Source organism: Pseudorasbora parva, chromosome 10 (genome assembly GCF_024679245.1).
Source record: "Pseudorasbora parva isolate DD20220531a chromosome 10, ASM2467924v1, whole genome shotgun sequence".
In the NCBI taxonomy this organism is placed as follows: Eukaryota; Metazoa; Chordata; class Actinopteri; order Cypriniformes; family Gobionidae; genus Pseudorasbora; species Pseudorasbora parva.
In genome coordinates this window covers 24,720,642-24,741,106 of record NC_090181.1, presented here as the reverse complement: position 1 = coordinate 24,741,106, position 20,465 = coordinate 24,720,642, and the positions used below count along the sequence as shown (strand labels likewise).

Genomic DNA, 20,465 nt, shown 5'->3' with positions numbered 1-20,465 from the left:
GCGTATACATTCCACGAGATTTCACACTCGTACTATTGATATGCATTACCATGAGATCGTGTTGGCTTATTAATAGTTACTAATGTAGTTATTAAGTTTAGATATTGGGTATGAATTAAGGGATATAGAATATGGTCATGCATAATACAGCATTAATATGTGCTTTTATAAGTAGGCCTACTATAAACAGCCATATAATTTCAAAGTCAAATGTCTAACCAAGTTGTGTTCCAAATTTAAGTTGCTATACCAGGACACTGACATTTAACAGGCTTAACAAACACTGTTATTAAAAGATTAATTAATAAATCTTGTGGTGGAGAATATGCAGCTAAATTGCTCTTTAGCTAAATGAAGAAAATGAACAGCGGGAGCTCTGGGAAAACACCTTTTATTACTAATACATTTGTTGATCTACCCTCTCATTTCTCTTCACAATCCCTGTGAAGTATGCAAACTGCCATTCAGCCCATTATTGGTGAGTAAAAAGACAGAGATTGGGTCATTTATTAAGGGCTGAGGGAGGGCGAGGAGGGGGCGTTTTGCTTTCTGCTGTTGAGGTACGTCTGTAATGACTGCTTAAAATATAATGGGGGAAGTCATGTATGCATTGCTCTTTAAGGGGGCGGTCAGAGTGCAACAGTTTGGAGGGATGGCCACCGTCCCCTTCCCCCTCAAGAAGTCCGCCCTCATTGATTTTTGATAAGTGAGAATGGTCTTATATTAGGCGGTCCGTTGCCCCTCACCCCCTGCTGGACCTTGTGTCCTAGATAGATGCGCTCACACACATACACGCATGTAAAATGAGAGCATATGGTCCTTTCAAGCACGCACTGTGCTCGCAGACACACTCAATGGAAAGCGTCAAATGAATATCATCAAAATCATCTCCATCCCCCTCAGAGGGACCTCTCATTATAGGTCACTCATTGGCTGAAATTCACGCTCAGATGGGGGTGTCGCATGTTGCATGTGAAAGTGTAGGAGGGAGCCACAGATTGGCCCATATAGCAAGCCTAATGATGGTTAATTAAGGTAATGAATGGAGATGTGCCACAGGTCATGTATTGCTGCCACAGCCTGGTAAATTTTAACAAAACTCACAGGGCCTCGTAGAGAGACCAGCTGGTGCCATATTGAAAACAGCACAATGAAAGTGTAATTGGCTCTCTGGGTCTAAGGAGGTTAAGAGAGAAGCATTAAACAGTAGAACTTGTGCTGAAACTGTTGCTCTTATAAACACACAAACACAAAAAACAAGCACACATTTCATATAGAAGATTGATTGGTTGTCAATCACAAAACAATGTATACTGTACAAAATGAGGATTAGACTGGATATGTATTTAATGGCATACATTTTTTGCAGTTATGATGCCCACTTGGTTTGATATTTTGTTTTCTAATGCAATGAAAATTCATACACTTTAAATGTGTCTTAAGTGCCCAAAAGCTTATTTGCTTATTAATTAAAGCTTATTAAGTGGGTTGGCCCACCCTATGTCTACTTAACTTGATTCAGATGGAATCAGTTTAAATGAAATGAATCAAAGGATTAAAATTTTAGGCAAAACCACTATATGTGAGTGGAAAATTTGGGGATACTGCATTTCAGAACCAATTACTTTCCTTGGGATTTAATTTCAGTAAATTCCATCATGTAATTCCCTTAAATAAAACAAATGGGCTCAAATGGGAATCAAAAAGAAAAAAGTAAACAATTTATTTGCTTACAATTTAATCTAAATCATCACAACCAACATGAGCCTATTAACCTGTTTAATCCCAATTTTTTTCCTGCAATGTGAGTACATGCAATTTACTCCTTAGACCTCCCTAACACACAAACATTATGCCTTCTTTGATTTTATGTTGGTTAAGTTAGTGAAATATTAGGTTTTATACTCACAATATTAGGTTTTACTGTGGGAAACAGTATAGACAGAATTCATACAAATTCTTCAATTAGACCTATTTACATGTTTAAAACTTAAAATAACAAGAACATATCCAACATATAAGAATGAGATATGATTAGAATTTACTTCAAAACTATTTCTATTGTTCATGATACACAATAAAAAAAAAGGGGGTATGAAAATCGCAACCCATTGAAATAAATACAAAAATCTAGTTCATCTTCACTGAACTAATGTGTTTGGCCAAAGAGAGGGGAAGAGGTGACCAACAAACCTTGAAAAGATCTAGGCACTTACATGAGTTATTACTCCTAAATATTAGGAAGAGCTACTTTAAACATTGAAGCACCAATTGGTAAATCAGAAATTGGGAAGTTTATAAGGTATATCTTATAAGGTTTATAAGGTATATCTCATAGATATAGATAGACAGATTGATTGACAGACAGAAGTATAGACTGATAGACAGACAGACAGAAGTATAGATAGATAGACAGACAGAGAGAAGTATAGACAGAGAGACAGAAGTATAGATAGACAGACGTATAGTTAGACAGACAGACAGAAGTATAGTTAGACAGACATAAGTATAGATAGACAGACAGACAGAAGTATAGTTAGACAGACAGACAGAAGTATAGTTAGACAGAAGTATAGTTAGACAGACAGACAGAAGTATAGTTAGACAGACAGACATAAGTATAGATAGACAGACAGACAGAAGTATAGTTAGACAGACAGACAGAAGTATAGTTAGACAGACAGACAGAAGTGTAGTTAGACAGACAGACAGGAGTATAGTTAGACAGACAGACAGAAGTATAGTTATACAGACAGACAGAAGTATAGTTAGACAGACATAAGTATAGATAGACAGACAGACAGAAGTATAGTTAGACAGACAGACAGAAGTATAGTTAGACAGACAGACAGAAGTATAGTTAGACAGACAGGAGTATAGTTAGACAGACAGACAGAAGTATAGTTAGACAGACATAAGTATAGATAGACAGACAGACAGAAGTATAGTTAGACAGACAGACAGAAGTATAGTTAGACAGACAGACAGAAGTATAGTTAGACAGACAGACAGAAGTATAGTTAGACAGACAGACAGGAGTATAGTTAGACAGACAGACAGAAGTATAGTTATACAGACAGAAGTATAGATAGACAGACAGACAGAAGTATAGTTAGACAGACAGAAGTATAGTTAGACAGACAGAAGTATAGTTAGACAGACAGACAGAAGTATAGATAGACAGACAGACAGACAGAAAGAAGTATAGCTAGACAAAGGTATAGACAGACAGAAGTACAGACATAAGTACGATGGATGGAGGGAGGGAGGGAGGGAGGGAGGGATGGTTATACTACCTGTCACAATTGTGACCGTCTTCATTTATCTGGATCCTGACTAATATTAGGTATTAATATAATTTCAATATGTATGTATAGATAACCCTTTCATGATGATGTGTGCAACAAAATTAATGAGCTATTCAAAAATTAACTTTGATTAATGATTTAAATTGTCCAGTCATTTCTGTGCTTTCACGTTGTCATTGTGTTAAGATGGCAGTACCAAGAAATAAGTGAGTGTGGTCACACGACCAAACTACACAACAATGTTAGACCTGCCCAGTATTCATGTAGACATCTTAAATGTGTATTATTGATTATTATATTATTCATTATAATGAAAATTTGCTTCATAATAGAAGTTGCTTTTTAAAACTACACTAAAATATGCGTGGAAAATTTACGGTCACAATTGTGACCGGTGGGATTAAACGGTGTTCGTTTAATGCGTGTCATCATGAATATAGAAAATGAAGCAAAGTAACAAAAATATTTAATTATGGATTTCTCTAACAAAAGGATTTGAACATAACAACAACAAAAATATCTGAGGAATATTTATTACCTTTTTATTAAGCAGTAGCATCTATTATTATAAAATTGCTGCAAGTAGAGTTGTGCGAGGAAGCTGTGTTTTCGACCATAGACAGTAAAAGTTTCCGTTTCGACCGCGTGACGTACTTGTTCGCCTACGTCATCTCCACGTTGCACGTTACTGACGTAATCAAAAGGAGACCAGAAGAGTTTTGAGAATTTTTCCAAAAGGAATAAGGTCAACACCTCACCATGGCTATTCGTCGATAAATAAAACACGACTCGCATCTGAAGGAATATGATCTTGCTACAGGGAACTAGGTATTACGATCTTAAATATTATAAACACCGAAAATGACATTGTTGAGTCATAACAATACGATTTATTTTTCTATTCTGACGTTTTTCTTGAGCCATAACACACAATTAAAATAAAGTACAAGTGTTTATATAAAGTTATTATTTTAGATGAATGTGCTCTTCCAAATTGTGTATTTTTGCCTATCACCAATCATGGTTCAACCTATGGGTTCAACATGACAGATACAAAACATAATGTGTCAATATTTGTTATTAATACTGACAAATAAAATAATTCACTTAATGAATAACTGTTAGCTACACAGTCAGTGAATTCTTACAATATTGACAAAATTGCAGCTGTTTGTTGTTGTTGGTGTTACTAAGTGCTAGTAGTAATTGTGTGACGTCATAGCTGTGGCAGGAAATATAGGACATTTGTTGTATTTTATTACATTTTTTGTTGTGAAAACAGGCATATTATAAATACTGTATCTTTCGGTTTTGTTAAATTTGTAAATCTTCGTTAGTGTTTTATTAGTTTGGGGTTGGTGATATTTTTCTTTATCTCATAGCAAATTAAAACCTTTTATATTATGTTTTTTGTGTTTTTCTGTAGGTAGTGGAGAGAACTGTTGAGCCTGCTGCATTGGGAAATTGACTCCACATCATGTACCTCTGGCTGCCATTATGAAGTTCCCAAAGCTAGCTTTCATCTTTATGTTTGTGGGATGCCTGGTGCTCTACCTCACCTACGTCAAACATCATTATGATGACTCCAAGCCACCGGTATCTGAGCAACTGCCCCAATTTAGGATTTATACCCATAAACATCCAACCTCAGCCCAGGTGGTCAGTGAAAATTTCCAGTATGGTATTATGTTTGATGCTGGAAGCACTGGAACCAGGATTCACATCTTCAAATTTCAGATGGAGCCAAATGGTATGTTAAAATTTAAGAGGTATTTGAATCTACTCAAAGACTAATAATCAAAACGTTCAAATTAGGGAAATAAAGGGTATCTAAAAGAGTCAATGCAACAAATAAGACTACAAATAAAACTGCAAATAAGACCACATTTCCGGCCTATTCAACATAACAAATGTTTTTTCATAACAATGACTTCAGAAATGTTTTCTGTAAATGTAGTCTTAAAATCTTTATGTACAATAGCAAGCAGTGTTGTTTTCGTCTATTAATACAAAGCTGAAATAAAATAAATTACAGCTCAATTAAGATGCTAAAAAATAAAAGCTAATTAAATACTAAAATAGTTTATAATACTAAAAATACATTGGTGAACATATTTCACACATGATAATAACATAGTTAAGAAGGTTATAAGTAAAATGTACATTTCAAATATATTACAGTCATAAATATTAATTCAGATTAAATAAATTATTATGATTTTTGTATTAGTACCAATAATTATGGCTATGGTGTTTTGTTGAAATATCTTTTAAGATCAAATTATCTATTTATATTAAACAAATTGTGATATTTGAAAACTATTACCTGACTAGTGCACTGTATTGCACACTTACTTAATTATTTATTTACTTTAAATCTACAAACTTACTGCCAAAATACCATGTTGACTGTGTGGGTGTTATCCATAGATATTAGGTTTACTGCCTAGCGTAGCGCTGATCGCCCAATGGCTTAGTTATTGCATCCCAATTCTGAGCTAAATCAGTTAAGTGCTGCTTTAGCCTTTATTGTTAAACCTATGATTGTCATATTATAATGGACATCAAGTAGTCTATGCTATCAGGCACGCACACACATGCACGTACATAGCTAAGCCTGATGGGTCAAAGGTCGCACCTTATGGTTAGATATTATCAGTGGCTGAAACATTTGTTTATGTCGTTTATTATGCAAACTTTGATATAAGCCATGTAGAACCCTAATACTGCAGTTAATCAATGTTACACATAGCCTTTAATGAATGTTATTCCATATACTTCAAAAGTTTGGGGTTGGTGAAATGCTCGCAGAGACTACATTTATTTGATAAAAAAAATACAGTAAAAACAATTAGAAGAGTATATATTATTATATATGAGTATATATATAGAGTATTTGGTATATTCTGAAATGTAATTTATTCCTGTAATGCAAAGCTGAATTTTCAGCATCATTACTTCAATCATCAGTGTCACATGATCCTTCAGAAATCCTTCTAATATGATGATTTGGTCCTCAAGAAACACTTATGAATTAGTATTTTAGATAAAAAATTGTGATAGATTTTTTTTTCAGGCTTCTTTGAATAGAAAGCTTGACATTTTTTGTAACAATGTAAAATTCTTTACAAAAAAAACAAAAATGGAGGTGTGTAAATATATTTTTATGAATTGATTTTATGATATTTAACAGTTTTTATGATATTGTTTAAATTATATATCATTTATGTGTTAACAGAAGCTCCAAAATTAGCTCACGAGACATTTAGAGCTATAAAACCTGGACTGTCTGCATATGCTGATGACCCAGAAAAGGTAACCAGGAAATGTGATCAAGTTTTATAATTTTAAACCCTTTGTGAATGCCGTTTTAAAAGGTTTGTTGTCTTATTTTTCCCATCTGCAGTTTGATGGTCATATTAATGTAGCTGATGCTGTTGTTTTATAGAGTAAGGAGGGACTTTTGGAATTGTTAAAGGCTGCTAAAGACACGGTTCCTGAAACCTTATGGGGTTCTTCTCCTCTCATGCTCAGAGCCACGGCAGGGCTCAGGCTGCTGCCTGGTGAGAAGGCCAACATCCTGCTGGACAAGGTCAGAGAACCAACATTCATCAAATAAACTTTCCCTGTATAGAGGGGTGCAGGGATGATGTCAAAACCCAGAAGACCTAATTCACCAGTGGTTACCTCAAGATTTTCAATTTATGAGTATATTAAGGCCTTTGGTAAACATAACATGACGATACTTGAATGTTTTGCTCTCTAATGTAAATTACACACATCCATATCGTGAATTTTGAAGCTGTTTTTTTTTTTTAAACAAACATACTGTTTCATAAGTGTGGGCATGTTTTTAATAAGTCACTAGATAAGGCTACGTCTACATTAATCCGGATACATTTGAAAACTGTGTTTTCATTTCAGAATGCTCTCGTTCACACTAGTATTTTCCAAAAGTTTCTCATCCACACTGAAATGCCGGAAAAGACAAAATTGACCTTACTGCACATGCGTAAACCCTCATAAAATCTCTCTTAGATGATACCAACAAGTCATAAAGTTATCATGCAATTTTGTTCTGGCAGGATCATTTTATCACCATTCAATGATGCGTCAAGGTCGCACTCACTCACCATTATATTTGGTCTAAAACGCAGCTGCTCTCTTTCTTTTTTTCTTCTTTTTTTGCCTTTTCGTGCTTTTATTGGAAAGATCAGTAGAGAATTTGACAGGAAAGAGTGGGGTGGAGAGAGAGGGGTACGGGATCGGCAAAGGACCTTGAGCCCCTAGGGAATCGTATTGGCGCCAACAACTGGTCTTATGTTTTGCTGCAGGACAGCAAATGCGAGTACATTTTCTGTCATCTCTCAAAGTAACACAATTTAGCAACTGTGTAAAAGTGTATAGCACAATAAAGGCACAATACTAAACCACAATACCAAACCTCTAGTAAACATGAATATCTATCGATACACTATCTATCACCTGACTAAACATGCGCTATCGATTTCAAATACATGCAAATGTATCCACTTTGGAAAGCTTTTTTAAAAAGCTCTGTTTTCTTTTAAATTTAAAAAAGCGGTCTCAGTGTGGGCGGGAGGACAAAGATTACAAAAAAATTTGGTTTATAAAATATTAGTTTAGACAAGGCCTTAGTATACTTGAAGTGTTAAAACATTTAACTATCGGATCTTATTTTACTCATAAATTGAACAGTTTTTATTAAATTGAACCCTTAGAAAAATCTCCATACCCTCTTACAGCTAGTATTCGTGGCTAGTGCTTTAAGTTAACTAAATGTATACGGTTACTATATCATAAAAATTTCAAACATAGTAATTAAGCAGATTTTTTTGGCAAAGCTGCTTACAAATAAGGAATACTACAACACAATTTTAATAGATTAGAGCTGTTTCTTCAGGCATTTTTTGTTCAGCATGTAGTCTCAGTATTTCCTAACCATGTCTTGTCATGTTACGTCTAAAACCTCTCTTCTGCAGGTGAGGGAGGTGTTTAGCGAATCCTTGTTCTTCTATAGACCTGACAGTGTGTCAATCATGGATGGCACAGATGAAGGTACTGTTTCAATTGCTCCTTTGCCCTACTTAATAATGTCAGATTTGTAATAAAACAAGTTTGTTTTTAAATTGTAATAGAATATACTATAACTTTAAAGCATTGTATAACCTACCATATATTACAAGGAAGTTTCACTTTTATTTTGACGTAAAATATGACATTAAAAAAACATAAAAAATTCTAAACTAAACAACCTTAATGTACTTTTGTAACATTAATATATATTAGCCATGAAGTCTAGCCATGATTAGTCCATGAAAAACTTGACTTCACAGTCTCGGCTAACAAGTCAACTGGGTTTTGTGTGGCAAACTACTTTTTAGGGTTATTATTTTTAATATTAGGAAAACTGAGGTAGCACATCCTCAAAGGTTGAGACAAATGTTCTCGTTTCTATGATTGTAATGTTGCAGTGTTTTCCTGAGCTATGATCCATGCAGGAGTTAACTCTGTCCGTCAGGAATGTGAAACCAGCAGATGTTTTACTGTACATCTCCAGCTCATCATAAGCTTCTGGTCACTGCGGACAAGCATTTGCGCTTCAGGCATAAAGATATAAGTTGTAAATTGAAATTTTCTTCAGTAATAGCTTGATCTGTGTGTGTATATTAACGATAGATAATGCGTATATGGGACTTTAATCCAATCCTTTAAAATAGTTCACACAAGTAATAATGAACCCAGAGGATAATGTCCCGTGTGCACTAATCTCAGCAAACAGATTAGCGGCCATTAATTTGCTTGGCAGTAAATTCCTTTTAAAGGAACAAACTAGCATGTGCAAACTGAGTGTTTAACAAAAGCCAGGTTAATACTGCTTTTTGTTGATATACAAGTTATATTTGCTTAATGGGTTGCAATTTGTGTTTGAAATTTAGTAAAATTAATGCTTAAACTCTGCAGGTCCCGTAACCGGATAATCTCAGTCTCATTATCAGCATGAATCTAAACTCTCCTGGACGCACAAGCTTACCCGACCAGATTAGTCCATCACAGCAAATCATACAGACTTATTGTTAATGCTGTTTCTAAGTGGTATATGTGAGGGAACGGCAGGGATGGAGTTTATAGATACTAAGTGAGTTTGGTTATTTCTGAGCACTAAAGCCCTTTACTTTGTTAAGAAGCAATCTACATTCAAAACAAACAGAGTTTATAAGAGTTTTAGCACAAAGATCCAATGATGCACTCACTCACCCACTCGCGTTGCCAGAGACTTTATAATCTTTCCAGACCATGACTATGTTAATGATTAACTCTTTAAATGCATGGAATCCACCAGTATATGATGTACACTACTGTTCAAAGCATGGACAAGTTAAATTGATCAAAAAGGGACAGTAAAAGCATTTATAATGTTAATAAAGATTAGACTATTTCAAATAAAGCCGTTCTTTTGAACCTTCCATTCATCTAAGAAAAATGTATCACAGTTTGCATGAAAATATTAAGCAGCACTGGTTCAACTGTATAATAAAATGTAATAAAAAAAATGTTTCTTAAAGGGATAGTTCACCCCAAAATGAAAATTCTGTCATTATTTACTCACTCCAAACCTATATGAGTTTCTTTCTTTTGTTGAACACAAACAATTATATTTTGAAGAATGTTGGTAACCAAACAGTTGATGGTAGTCATAGTATTTTATTCCTACTATGGAAGTCAATGGGGCCCTGGGCCTGTTTGGTTACCAACATTCTTTAAAATATATTTGTTATATATGTATTCTTTTGTGTTCAGCAGAAAAAAAGGAAACTCATACAGGAACAACTTGAGCTTGAGTAAATGATGACAGAATCAAAACTTTAGTTTAAGGACCAAATCGGCATGTTAGATTGATTTCTAAGGGGTCATGTGAGACTGAAGACTAAATTAATAGCTGCTGAAAATTCAGAAGAAAACTGCTAATTTCTGATGTTGAGATCTGTCGGATGGATCTGCATACAGTCCCTGCAGATGCTACACGCAGCCAGGAGTTTATTCCACTATTTTTTTTCCGTTGTGTTAAAAATAATAGATTGATCCATCTTTCTGTTATATTATATCACTGTGTATTATATCACTGTGATGGGTCCAGTCATAAATGTGTAAGTGTGGGCAGTAAAGGATTAATGTATTTTTCTGCCTGAAATGTTTTTGCAGCTTAGTTTCAGTAGGACTGCGAGAAAGTAGTATGTTTTTAATAGTACAATGAACTAAAAACTTTTAAGGAAAAATGTAATTATTGTGCTAACAATTGATGCACATTTATTTTTACACAGGCATGTCTGCTTGGATCACCATAAACTTTTTAATAGGTAAGCAATTTTAGTAGTCACAGAATATGTCACAAAAATTTAGTCAATGAACATCAAAAGAACAATTACAAAGATTAATCTGGAGAAATATATGATTAATTTATACTTTACAATAGTCACCCTACTCACATGCAAACTTTTTTTATTTTGTTTTCTTCTTTACTTCGACTTGAAAATGTATGTTCTTGGAATTAGTTAGTGATTTAAAAAATCTCTCCTTCACAGGCGGTCTTCATGCTACTGAAACTCCTACAGTAGGCATGCTGGATTTAGGAGGAGGCTCGACCCAGATCACCTTTGCTCTACAGGATGAAGTGAGCCATGCATATACACAAATAGCTGTATAGCCATGTTAATGAATGACCATGATGGTCTTCCATCCCATGCATTAATCCGCAAATGTCCTGTTAATCCCATAGGCCTTGTAAATGAAGGTTGTTGAACATTGGGCTGAGAGAGTGAGAGAGATTCTTTTGCTTGAACTAGGTCAGGTCCTGTACAGGCGGTTCGGATTGAGGACCAATTTATTATGTCATTACACAGTTTCTCCGAGAGCTCTAGTTCCAAACATGAGCTCAGAGAGGAACTGCTCCACAGATTGCAGCTTACATGTAGTTGCTGACAGATGTTGTGTTAAATACGTAGTCTGGATTTATAACTGCTACATTAGGCAGTTGCTGACAAATATTGTATTGAAAAGTATTCTGGACAAGAAACTGCATTGATGAGTCTAGTACAAGCTAGATTGGTAATATTTGTCCTTCTACCAGAATCCTGTTTAAAAAGATAAGAATGTAACCCTTATGCATCAACATTGGCTTGTTTGTGTTTCGTTCCTGTACAGAAGACCATCCAGACCTCACCCATTGATTATGTGACATCGTTTCAGATGTTCAACATCAGTCACGCCCTCTACTCTCACAGGTAAAGTGGGCAGGGCATAAGTTAAAGTGTTAAAGAATGTAGCGAATAAAGCAATATATAATGCTGTTGAATTCTGTAGAAGAGATCTTTCTGTAAAATATTTTAACGTGTAAAGATAATGGCATTTGTGTATTTTTTTCCCCTTTTTTTTTCGTCATTTTTTGTTCATTCTCACTGAACAATCGGAGAAAACGTATCAATTTTAAACGATTTTTAAAAAAATAAATAAAAGATTAAACACAGAAATCGGTTCATTTTAATGATACATGTGAATTTCAGGCGACACAACATTATAATGTACAGCATGAAAAATAGATATTTATTTTTTTAGATTTGTTGAATATTATATTTTTACAGTTTTTCAAAGATTAAAGTTAAGTTAGCTTTGTAGAGGATGTTAGTTCTTAATGTAATAATAGAAAATTAGCACAAACAATTAAATATCCAAAATCGTCTGATACCAATAATGATAAATAAAGAAAATGTCTTTATATCTGCAGAATAACTGATATAGTATGTCATGCATTCCTCATGTAAGTCTTCAGTACATCTATTTTCAGAATCCTCAACAGTAGGAAATAGGAGATAGTATCAGCAGCATATTATTCCATCCATTTAAAGCTTTCTCAGTTTCCCAACAGTGACGTTACGTGACTTGCAGTCCACTCGCACTGGGATCAAACCTCTGCCTGATGTTTGACACCACCACCCGTTGGTTCCTATGCTTGGTCAAGGATGTCCAGGGCTTTCTAGTTTATGCTAGTTCAATGATTAGTGCGGACGGCAGTACAAGTGTTTATGAGCCAGTGTGTGTTCGCCCTCGCCTTGCTCTCCTGATTAGAGTGTAATCACACAAGCCTCCAATTACAATCCCATCGCAGGACTCATCTCCAGATTACTAGAATTACTAGTTATTTACCGCAGGAGATTTGACACGACAAAAAAGTCTTTACTTATTGACGTTTAAAAGGCAAGATAGTGTTGGATGAGGAATCATTTATGATTTATAAGTAATACAATTCATATATACAATACTGTTGAAAGGTTTAGGGTCAGTAAGACTTTTTAAATGCTTTTGAAAGAAGCCTCTGTTCTCCAAAGCTGCATTTATTTGATCACAATACAGGAAAAAACAGTGATATTGTGAAATATCATTACTATTTAAAATAGCCGTTTTCAATTTTAAAATATTTTAAAATGTACTTTATTCCTGTGATGGCAAAGCTGAGTATTAGCAGCCATTACTCCAGTCTTCAGTGTCACATGATCCTTCAGAAATCATTCTAATATGCTGATGTTCTGCTTAAGACACATTTCCTGTTATTATCAATGTTGAACTGTTTAGTATTTTTGTGTAAACCATGATACATTTTTCAGGATTCTTTGATGAATAGAAAGTTCAAAAGAAGAGCACTTGAGAAATATTAATTCCTATACAACTTTTTATCAGTAATTATTTTGTATTTTTTTTTTTTGTATCTTGCATATTCATCACTTTAATTTCTCTGTTCTTTCTTTGTAGTTATCTTGGCCTGGGGTTGATGTCAGCCAGACTTGCTGTGTTAGGAGGGTTTGAAGGACAGCCTTGTATGTGGTCTACAATCTCTCTTCATCTTTGGCTTTTAAAGACCTCATTCGCTCGATAAATAAGCCATTATCTAATCTCTTAATAACACACTGAAGATTAATTCCTTGGTGGCCAGCTGTTGCACTGATTTAGCTGAGGCCAGAGAGAAACTGCTATCATGCAATAGCGTCTGCATGCAGTTTACTACTGAGATTTACATTTAGTACACTACAAATGTAATCAGATTTCTTTGTTTATAATTGTGTTTGTTGTATGAGTGTATCCTGCTTTTCGCTGAGTGGGTTTTAAGGTTATTATGAGCAAAGACAAGCATATATTTGTGGAAATGCGCTTTTATGTTTGGCCACCAGGTGACACTGGTGAGCGCTCGTGTTTGGATTTGTCTGCGTCAGCAGTGTCACAGTTACTCCACATAGTGGCAGTAAAAATGCTGATATGCATAAATAAATTATTTGGTGGCCAATTGTTTATCTTCTTCAGTAGCAGGACCCCAAGAGCTGATAAGTCCATGTCTAGCCCCAGATTTCTCTGGACAGTGGGAGCATACCGATGTACTCTATACTGTTAAAGGCCAGAAAGCAGGTATGAAATGTATTGTCTGTCTTGGTTAGGTTTTTGTATTTATTCAACCTTTAACTGAATGAGTATGAGTGTGTGTGAGATATATATATATATATATATATATATATATATATATATATATATATATATATATATATATATATATATATATATATATATATAATATACACACACACACACACACTCACCTAAAGGATTATTAGGAACACCTGTTCAATTTCTCATTAATGCCATTATCTAATCAACCAATCACAGGGCAGTTGCTTCAATGCATTTATGGGTGTGGTCCTGGTCAAGACAATCTCATGAATTATAAACGGAATGTCAGAATGGGAAAGCAAGGTGATTTAAGCAATTTTGAGCGTGGCATGGTTGTTGGTGCCAGACAGGCCGGTCTGAGAATTTCACAATCTGCTCAGTTACTGGGATTTTCACACACAACCATTTCTAGGGTTTAAAAAGAATGGTGTGAAAAGGGAAAAACATCCAGTATGCAGCAGTCCTGTGGGCGAAAATTGCCTTGTTGATTCTAGAGGTCAGAGGAGAATGTAGTGATGGCGAAGTGAAGCTTTTTTGAACCAGTGAAGCTTTCAGCTAGCCTGACAAGCCAGACCCACATCAAGATGTTTGGTCTGGAAACTCACCATTAACAGGGCTCAATCCCAGGGGCGGGATAAACGGTTGTCTTTAACTCCGTCTGCACGCGATAGGATAGTGCTACCACCAACCAGAGCAACGAAGGTGAAACAGAGCTTGTTGATAGATTAAACATTCGCCGTATCCGGTCAGCAAAACTCCGAACACATCTTCCCTTCTTAAGAACGACTTCAGTGCCACTCTTTGTTCTTTTCTCAGAGAAAAGCTTAACTCCAAGTCTTCCAGAGTCGCGGTCAAAGCTGATTCGAAAGACCGCCGTTCGCCAGTTTCTGTGTTTACTAGAAGAACGCAAACGCAACTCGGCCGTTGTTATGGCCCCGCCTACCGATTCTATACACGATGTGATTGGCCCGGCAAGAGTTAGGCGAATACAGCTCAGAAGGGTATTGAGAGTTGCTAGACGACACTCGCAGGCAGATTAAATTTGCTGCCGCTAGGGTGCGTCTAGATTTCTAGGCTAGCTTTCAGCACAATTGAATCGGAAAAAGGTTCATTACTCGAAGCTTTTCAAATCAGAGCTCGATGAGGACCTCTTCTGGTGAAAGTGAGGGCAAGCGCTGTGTCGCAAAATGTTTTGCAACCATTTTCTTATAAGTAAAAAAAAATTAATGGATAGATGTAAAAATGAATGAATCAATATGTTAAATACATTACAATCTGTTCCATACTCTGTTGCATACTAGAAAAATTTTGTATTGTGAATGCGGACATTTTTCCTGTTTTTAAACAACTGAAACTTGATACAGAATAAAGTAAGTAGACTAAATACACACACACACACACACACAATTTAAACCGATTTTGCAAACTTCCTACAGTTTAGTGTTTCAGCAATTTTCAAGTTCTCTCATTTAAAGGGTTACTTCAGCGATTAGCATATGGCTTTGTATCAGTAGAAACCCTGTAGTATATTCAAATGATTGTGCTTTCCCCCCTCATATCCCCCTGAGACAAGAGATTTATGCATTTTATTTCTGGAAAAATTCCTCCTATGATGCAAATTGACGATATTTGCATCATAGGAGGAATGTTTGACCAGAGGCTAAGACTACAGCCAGCAGAGGGAGCCATTTCCACATGTTTTGAACTCTGGGATGGGGGATGGAGATCACACTCAGAGCTCAGCTCGCAGCTACAGGCACTCATTTAAACAGGGCTATGGTGAGCAATGTAAGTCTTTTAACTTCTCAAATTAATTTCTATGAAAGTTAAGCTTGCAAAGGCATGAACTGAAACGTGCCAGACTGAACACGCGTTGTGAATGTATGCATGCCGCGAGTGTAGTCGCGATTACCTCAGCTCTCATCACGAGACCTCATCAGCTCATTTATCTCACTCCTGCAGTTAGTGCTCAGTGCTGTGATACTCACGCGTGACTCACTCATTATATTGAACAGACACGTTCAGTTTTTAATTGTAGTGTCTTCTCCAACTCAGTCACAGTAATCCAGTAGGAGGCTTTGGGAATGGCCTCACAGGGCAGCAAAGCATTCTGGGAATTGTAGTCTTTTATCCCCATGAGACAAAAATACATTTTCTGTCTTTTCTCAGTTTAGAAGGCACCAAATTCAAAAATAATTTCACATTTCTACTACATTGATGACCCAGTTTAAATACAGATTCATCTTCCCAGCGCTGAAGTACCCCTTTAAACAAGGGTTTAGACTAACAGTTTTTGTTATTTTGTGGCAAAGCCTGTCTACATCCCCCATGAGCGCACACACACAAACTAAAACTAGCGCAATACAACTTCTAACCAACCGTCGCGCTTTTTGAATCAGAGTACGAAGCAGTCACGTGGGCGTTTGTGAAACAAAGCTTCGGAGCTTTGGTATCACTGTTAAGACTGGAAAAATGTTGCCTGGTCTGATGAGTCTCGATTTCAGTTGAGTCATTCAGGTGGTAGAGTCAGAATTTGGCATGAACAGAATAAGAGCATGGATCCATCATGCCTTGTTACCACTGTGCAGGCTGGTGGTGGTGGAGTAAGGGTGTGAGGGTGTTTTCTTGGCACACTTTAGGCCCCTTAGTGCCAATTGGGCATCATTTAAATGCCACAGCCTACCTGAGAATTGTTTCTGACCAGGTCCATCCCTTTATGACCACCATGTACCCATCCTCTGATGGCTACTTCCAGCAGGATAATGCACCATGTCACAAAGCTCAAATCATTTCAAATTGGTTTCTTGAACATGACAATGAGTTCACTGTACTAAAATGGCCCCACAGTCACCAGATCTCAACCCAATAGAGCATCTTTGGGATGTGGTGGAACGGGAGCTTCGTGCCCTGGATGTTCATCGCACAAATCTCCATCAACTGCAAGATGCTATCCTATCAATATGGGCCAACATTTCTAAAGAATGCTTTCAGCACCTTGTTGAATCAATGCCACGTAGAATTAAGGCAGTTCTGAAGGCGAAAGGGGTCAAACACAGTATTAGCATTTTGTTCTTAATAATCCTTTAGGTGAGTGTGTGTGTATATATATGTATGTATATATATATATATATATATATGTATGTATATATATATATATATATATATATATATATATATATATATATATATATATATATATATACAAGACCCTATAAAAATGTATATATAAGTGTGTGTGTGTGTGTGTACACACATATTTGTAACATATTTAATAACAGTCTGAACAGTGAACATGTGTGTGTTTTATTGAATCACTTATGTATGTGCTCTGTTCCAGGAGAGCCCATCTATGAGTCTTGTCTTAAAAAAGTGGAAAAGATGATCTACAAACGGGTGAGAAAAACAGAGGACGTGAAAGACATGGACTTCTACGCATTCTCCTACTACTATGACAGGGCTGTGGATCTGGGCCTCATTGGTGAGAGATTAGTCTGATTGCTTTCATTTGATCTGATTCACACATTTTTTGCTTTTTCATTTACATTCAGTAACATTCAGTCATTTACAAATACTTTGTGCCTCTGTCTCAGATGAAAGCACAGGGGGAACTGTCAGAGTCAGTGATTACATTGAAGGTGCCAAAAAAGGTCAGTGTTTTTATAATTGAATATTGTTGTATATGTGCAAGTAACGCCCATTTAAAAGTCTGGGGTCTGTATTTTTAAATTCTTTCAATGAAATTAATACTTTTATACAGCAAGATATATGAATTGATCAAAAGGGACAGTAAAAACTTTACTTACATTGGTCATAAGTCATTATTTCAAATAAATGCTGTTCTTTTAAAAGTGAGAAAAAAAATATCAACGATATATATATATATATATATTGCAAAAAAATATTTTTCCAAAAAGAGTGAAGACTGCAGTAATGGCTGCTAAAAAGTTAGAAAAAAACATTTTAAAATATATTAAAATAGAAAACTATAATTAAATTGTAATAATATTTTACAGCAAGATATATGAATGGATCAAAAGGGACAGTAAAAACTTTACTTACATTGGTCATAAGTCATTATTTCAAATAAATGCTGTTCTTTTAAAAGTAAGAAAAAAAATATCAACTATATATATATATATATATATATATATATATATATATATATATATATATATATATATATATATATATATATATATATATATATATATATATTGCAAAAAAATATTTTTCCAAAAAGAGTGAAGACTGCAGTAATGGCTGCTAAAAAGTTAGAAAAAAACATTTTAAAATATATTAAAATAGAAAACTATAATTAAATTGTAATAATATTTTACAATATAACTGTTTTAACTCTTTCTTTGATCAGATAAATGCAGCTTTGGTGAGCACTAATGACTTCTTCCAAAAATCTTACTGACCCCAAACTTTTAAACGGTAGTGTAAAATTACCAGTATTGTGTAATAAGCTGTCAGGGTGTCATTATTACGGTAATATTAGACTTAAAAAAATTATTCACTCAGTTTACATTAACTCAACAAAAAATCCCTCCATTATCTTCTTTGTGGTGCAGTGTGCAATAACATGTCAGATGGAGGGATAAAGAAGACTCCGTTCCTGTGTTTGGATCTTACCTACATCTCGGTACTTCTTCAGGAGCTTGACTTCCCACCTGATAAAGAGCTAAAGGTGCGCTACTCTTGATTTATGATTCCTGACTTAATAGGACTATGAAGTAGTTAGTGACTTTTGAACACGCATATAGTTAGCTACAGCAGTATGTGTTTTATCTGTAATATTTTGAAGAACAAATGTCATGGGCGATGCTTTGATTTTTCTTTAACCGTATCATTCTGTTTAAATTTCAGCTGGCAAGACAAATAAATAACGTGGAGACTAGCTGGGCCCTCGGTGCCACTTTCCAATGCATTGAGTCACTCCGTAAGCACAGAATGTGCTGAAAAGGCAGACACTCACAACGTTGTAACATGTTGTACCGCTACACAATCCAGCAAATCACTGAATGGTTTTTTAATGCTCTGGGAAAAATATCCACATTGATTGTATTTACCATTTTGTCTTTGAACTTTATTGGAAAATGTGAGTTTTTATACATACCTCTGACTTTTTGAATGTTTTCCTACTAAGATGTTAGACTGTGTAAAGGTTAAATGTATGTTCTGGTCTGTGCTGCGTTTCCCCAAAGCCTGGTAAGCATAAGTTGATCGTAGAACAATTGCCACCTATGGTTTCTACGATCAACTTAGGCTTCCGATGCTTTTGGGAAACACAGCCCTGGTTGTTTACATCATGTCCGAATCGTATTAGTCAGGGTTAACTAAACAAAACTGATCAGAAAACACTTGACTGCCTCTAGCTCAAAGCTCAAGTTATTTTGTTTTTATTTTATATTAAGTTATTTTGTAGCTTGTAGATTGGTTTAATATATTGCATATGGTCAAACAAATGATGTGCTTATTATTAAATATATACACATCAGAGGATTTTTTTTTATGTTGGTAAGAACAGAGCAGTTACTGCCATGCCAATGTACTTTTCTCAAATGCAGTTTCTGTTTTATGTACCCATATTATTAGGTATTATTAAGTGTATAAAATATGTTTACATGAAATGCCATATAAATATAACCAGAGAATACTGAAAATGTTGCTTTGTGTGAAGTAATGAGAGTGCAATTACACAAAATTCACAAGAAGGTCATAAAGTGAGACAGCAGGATGTGGTCTGGTTTGTGTTAGCTCCATTTACATCCTTCAACTGTACACACATGCTGCTGTTCTTTCTTAGCACAGCAGGTGTCACAACACTAGGGCCTGCCTGAGTGTCACAATATTGCATATTACTCAGTTTTACTCATTGGATGTTGTATCAAGGTTTCTAACAAAGGAAATTTGTTTCCTAATCTGTATAGCATTTACAAAATATGATTTAGTTTTTCCTTGTCTGTGAACATAACTTGCCTAGGTAGCGTTAGAGGCAAATGATTAGTATCTCAGTGAGGAAGCAGTGGAAGACATTGCCCATATATTGAAAACAGTTTGAAAATACAGAAAATACTTGTGCCTGAGAGCACAGCAACTGCATTCCTCTCTGAATCCCATAAAGCACGGGTTTTCAAACTGGGCTCCAGGGGGCCAATGAGTGCTGGGGTCCTTGGATAAGAAATAAGATTAAACTATTTGAAATAATAATACATCTACAGTAATGCAGTATGATAAACGTGATGCCTTTTAAATTATAGGATATCTTTGGACTATGATGAATTAATCATAGTCTGTCACTGCATCCCATATGCGGACATATTCTAGATCTGTATCAATCATGAACTATCAATCGGTAAAAAGTACGCTTCAAATAGTCTATTAATCTTCATAATTTGTTCATACTAGAGCTGGGGGGAAAAACTGCTGGCCAAATATAGATATATAGTCATAAATATAGTAACATGGTGAATTCGCTCAAAATCCAGGCAAAAATGAATTAATACCATGTTTAAATACTTCGAAGTTTCTAGCGTTGCATAGATGATTGACATTTCACTCAACCTATGGGAACGCAATTACGACAGTCACAGTGGCCAATAAACAGGCAGACTTTAAGTCCCGCCCACCTTCTCCTCTAGT

The 20,465-nt window shown here is 35.4% G+C and overlaps 1 protein-coding gene across 2 annotated transcripts; it reads left to right on the top strand.

Annotated features, from left to right (window-relative positions):
• Positions 1 to 3,980: 3,980 nt before the first annotated feature.
• Positions 3,981 to 19,486, top strand: entpd6 (ectonucleoside triphosphate diphosphohydrolase 6). Of its 2 annotated transcripts, none has more exons than XM_067454622.1 (14): positions 3,981 to 4,136; positions 4,735 to 5,058; positions 6,547 to 6,623; positions 6,757 to 6,900; positions 8,312 to 8,387; positions 10,652 to 10,687; positions 10,913 to 11,001; positions 11,532 to 11,611; positions 13,134 to 13,198; positions 13,683 to 13,781; positions 17,158 to 17,298; positions 17,411 to 17,467; positions 18,395 to 18,510; positions 18,690 to 19,486. In XM_067454622.1, exons 2-14 carry the CDS (start codon positions 4,806 to 4,808, stop codon positions 18,780 to 18,782), a joined length of 1,326 nt encoding a protein of 441 aa, XP_067310723.1. In that variant the 5' UTR covers positions 3,981 to 4,136; positions 4,735 to 4,805; the 3' UTR covers positions 18,783 to 19,486. The 2 variants fall into 2 exon arrangements, with proteins under 2 accessions (XP_067310723.1, XP_067310722.1); XM_067454621.1 differs by having other exon boundaries at positions 13,680 to 13,781.
• The last annotated feature ends 979 nt before the right edge of the window (positions 19,487 to 20,465 follow it).

Bases quoted from the DNA above. Each gene is read 5' to 3' on its own strand.
- entpd6 (XM_067454621.1), top strand. From the start codon at position 4,806: ATGAAGTTCCCAAAGCTAGCTTTCATCTTTATGTTTGTGGGATGCCTG. The intron at 10,688-10,912 runs GTAAGCAATTTT...TCTCCTTCACAG, and splicing joins CACCATAAACTTTTTAATAG to GCGGTCTTCATGCTACTGAA. The intron at 13,782-17,157 runs GTATGAAATGTA...GCTCTGTTCCAG, and splicing joins TGTTAAAGGCCAGAAAGCAG to GAGAGCCCATCTATGAGTCT.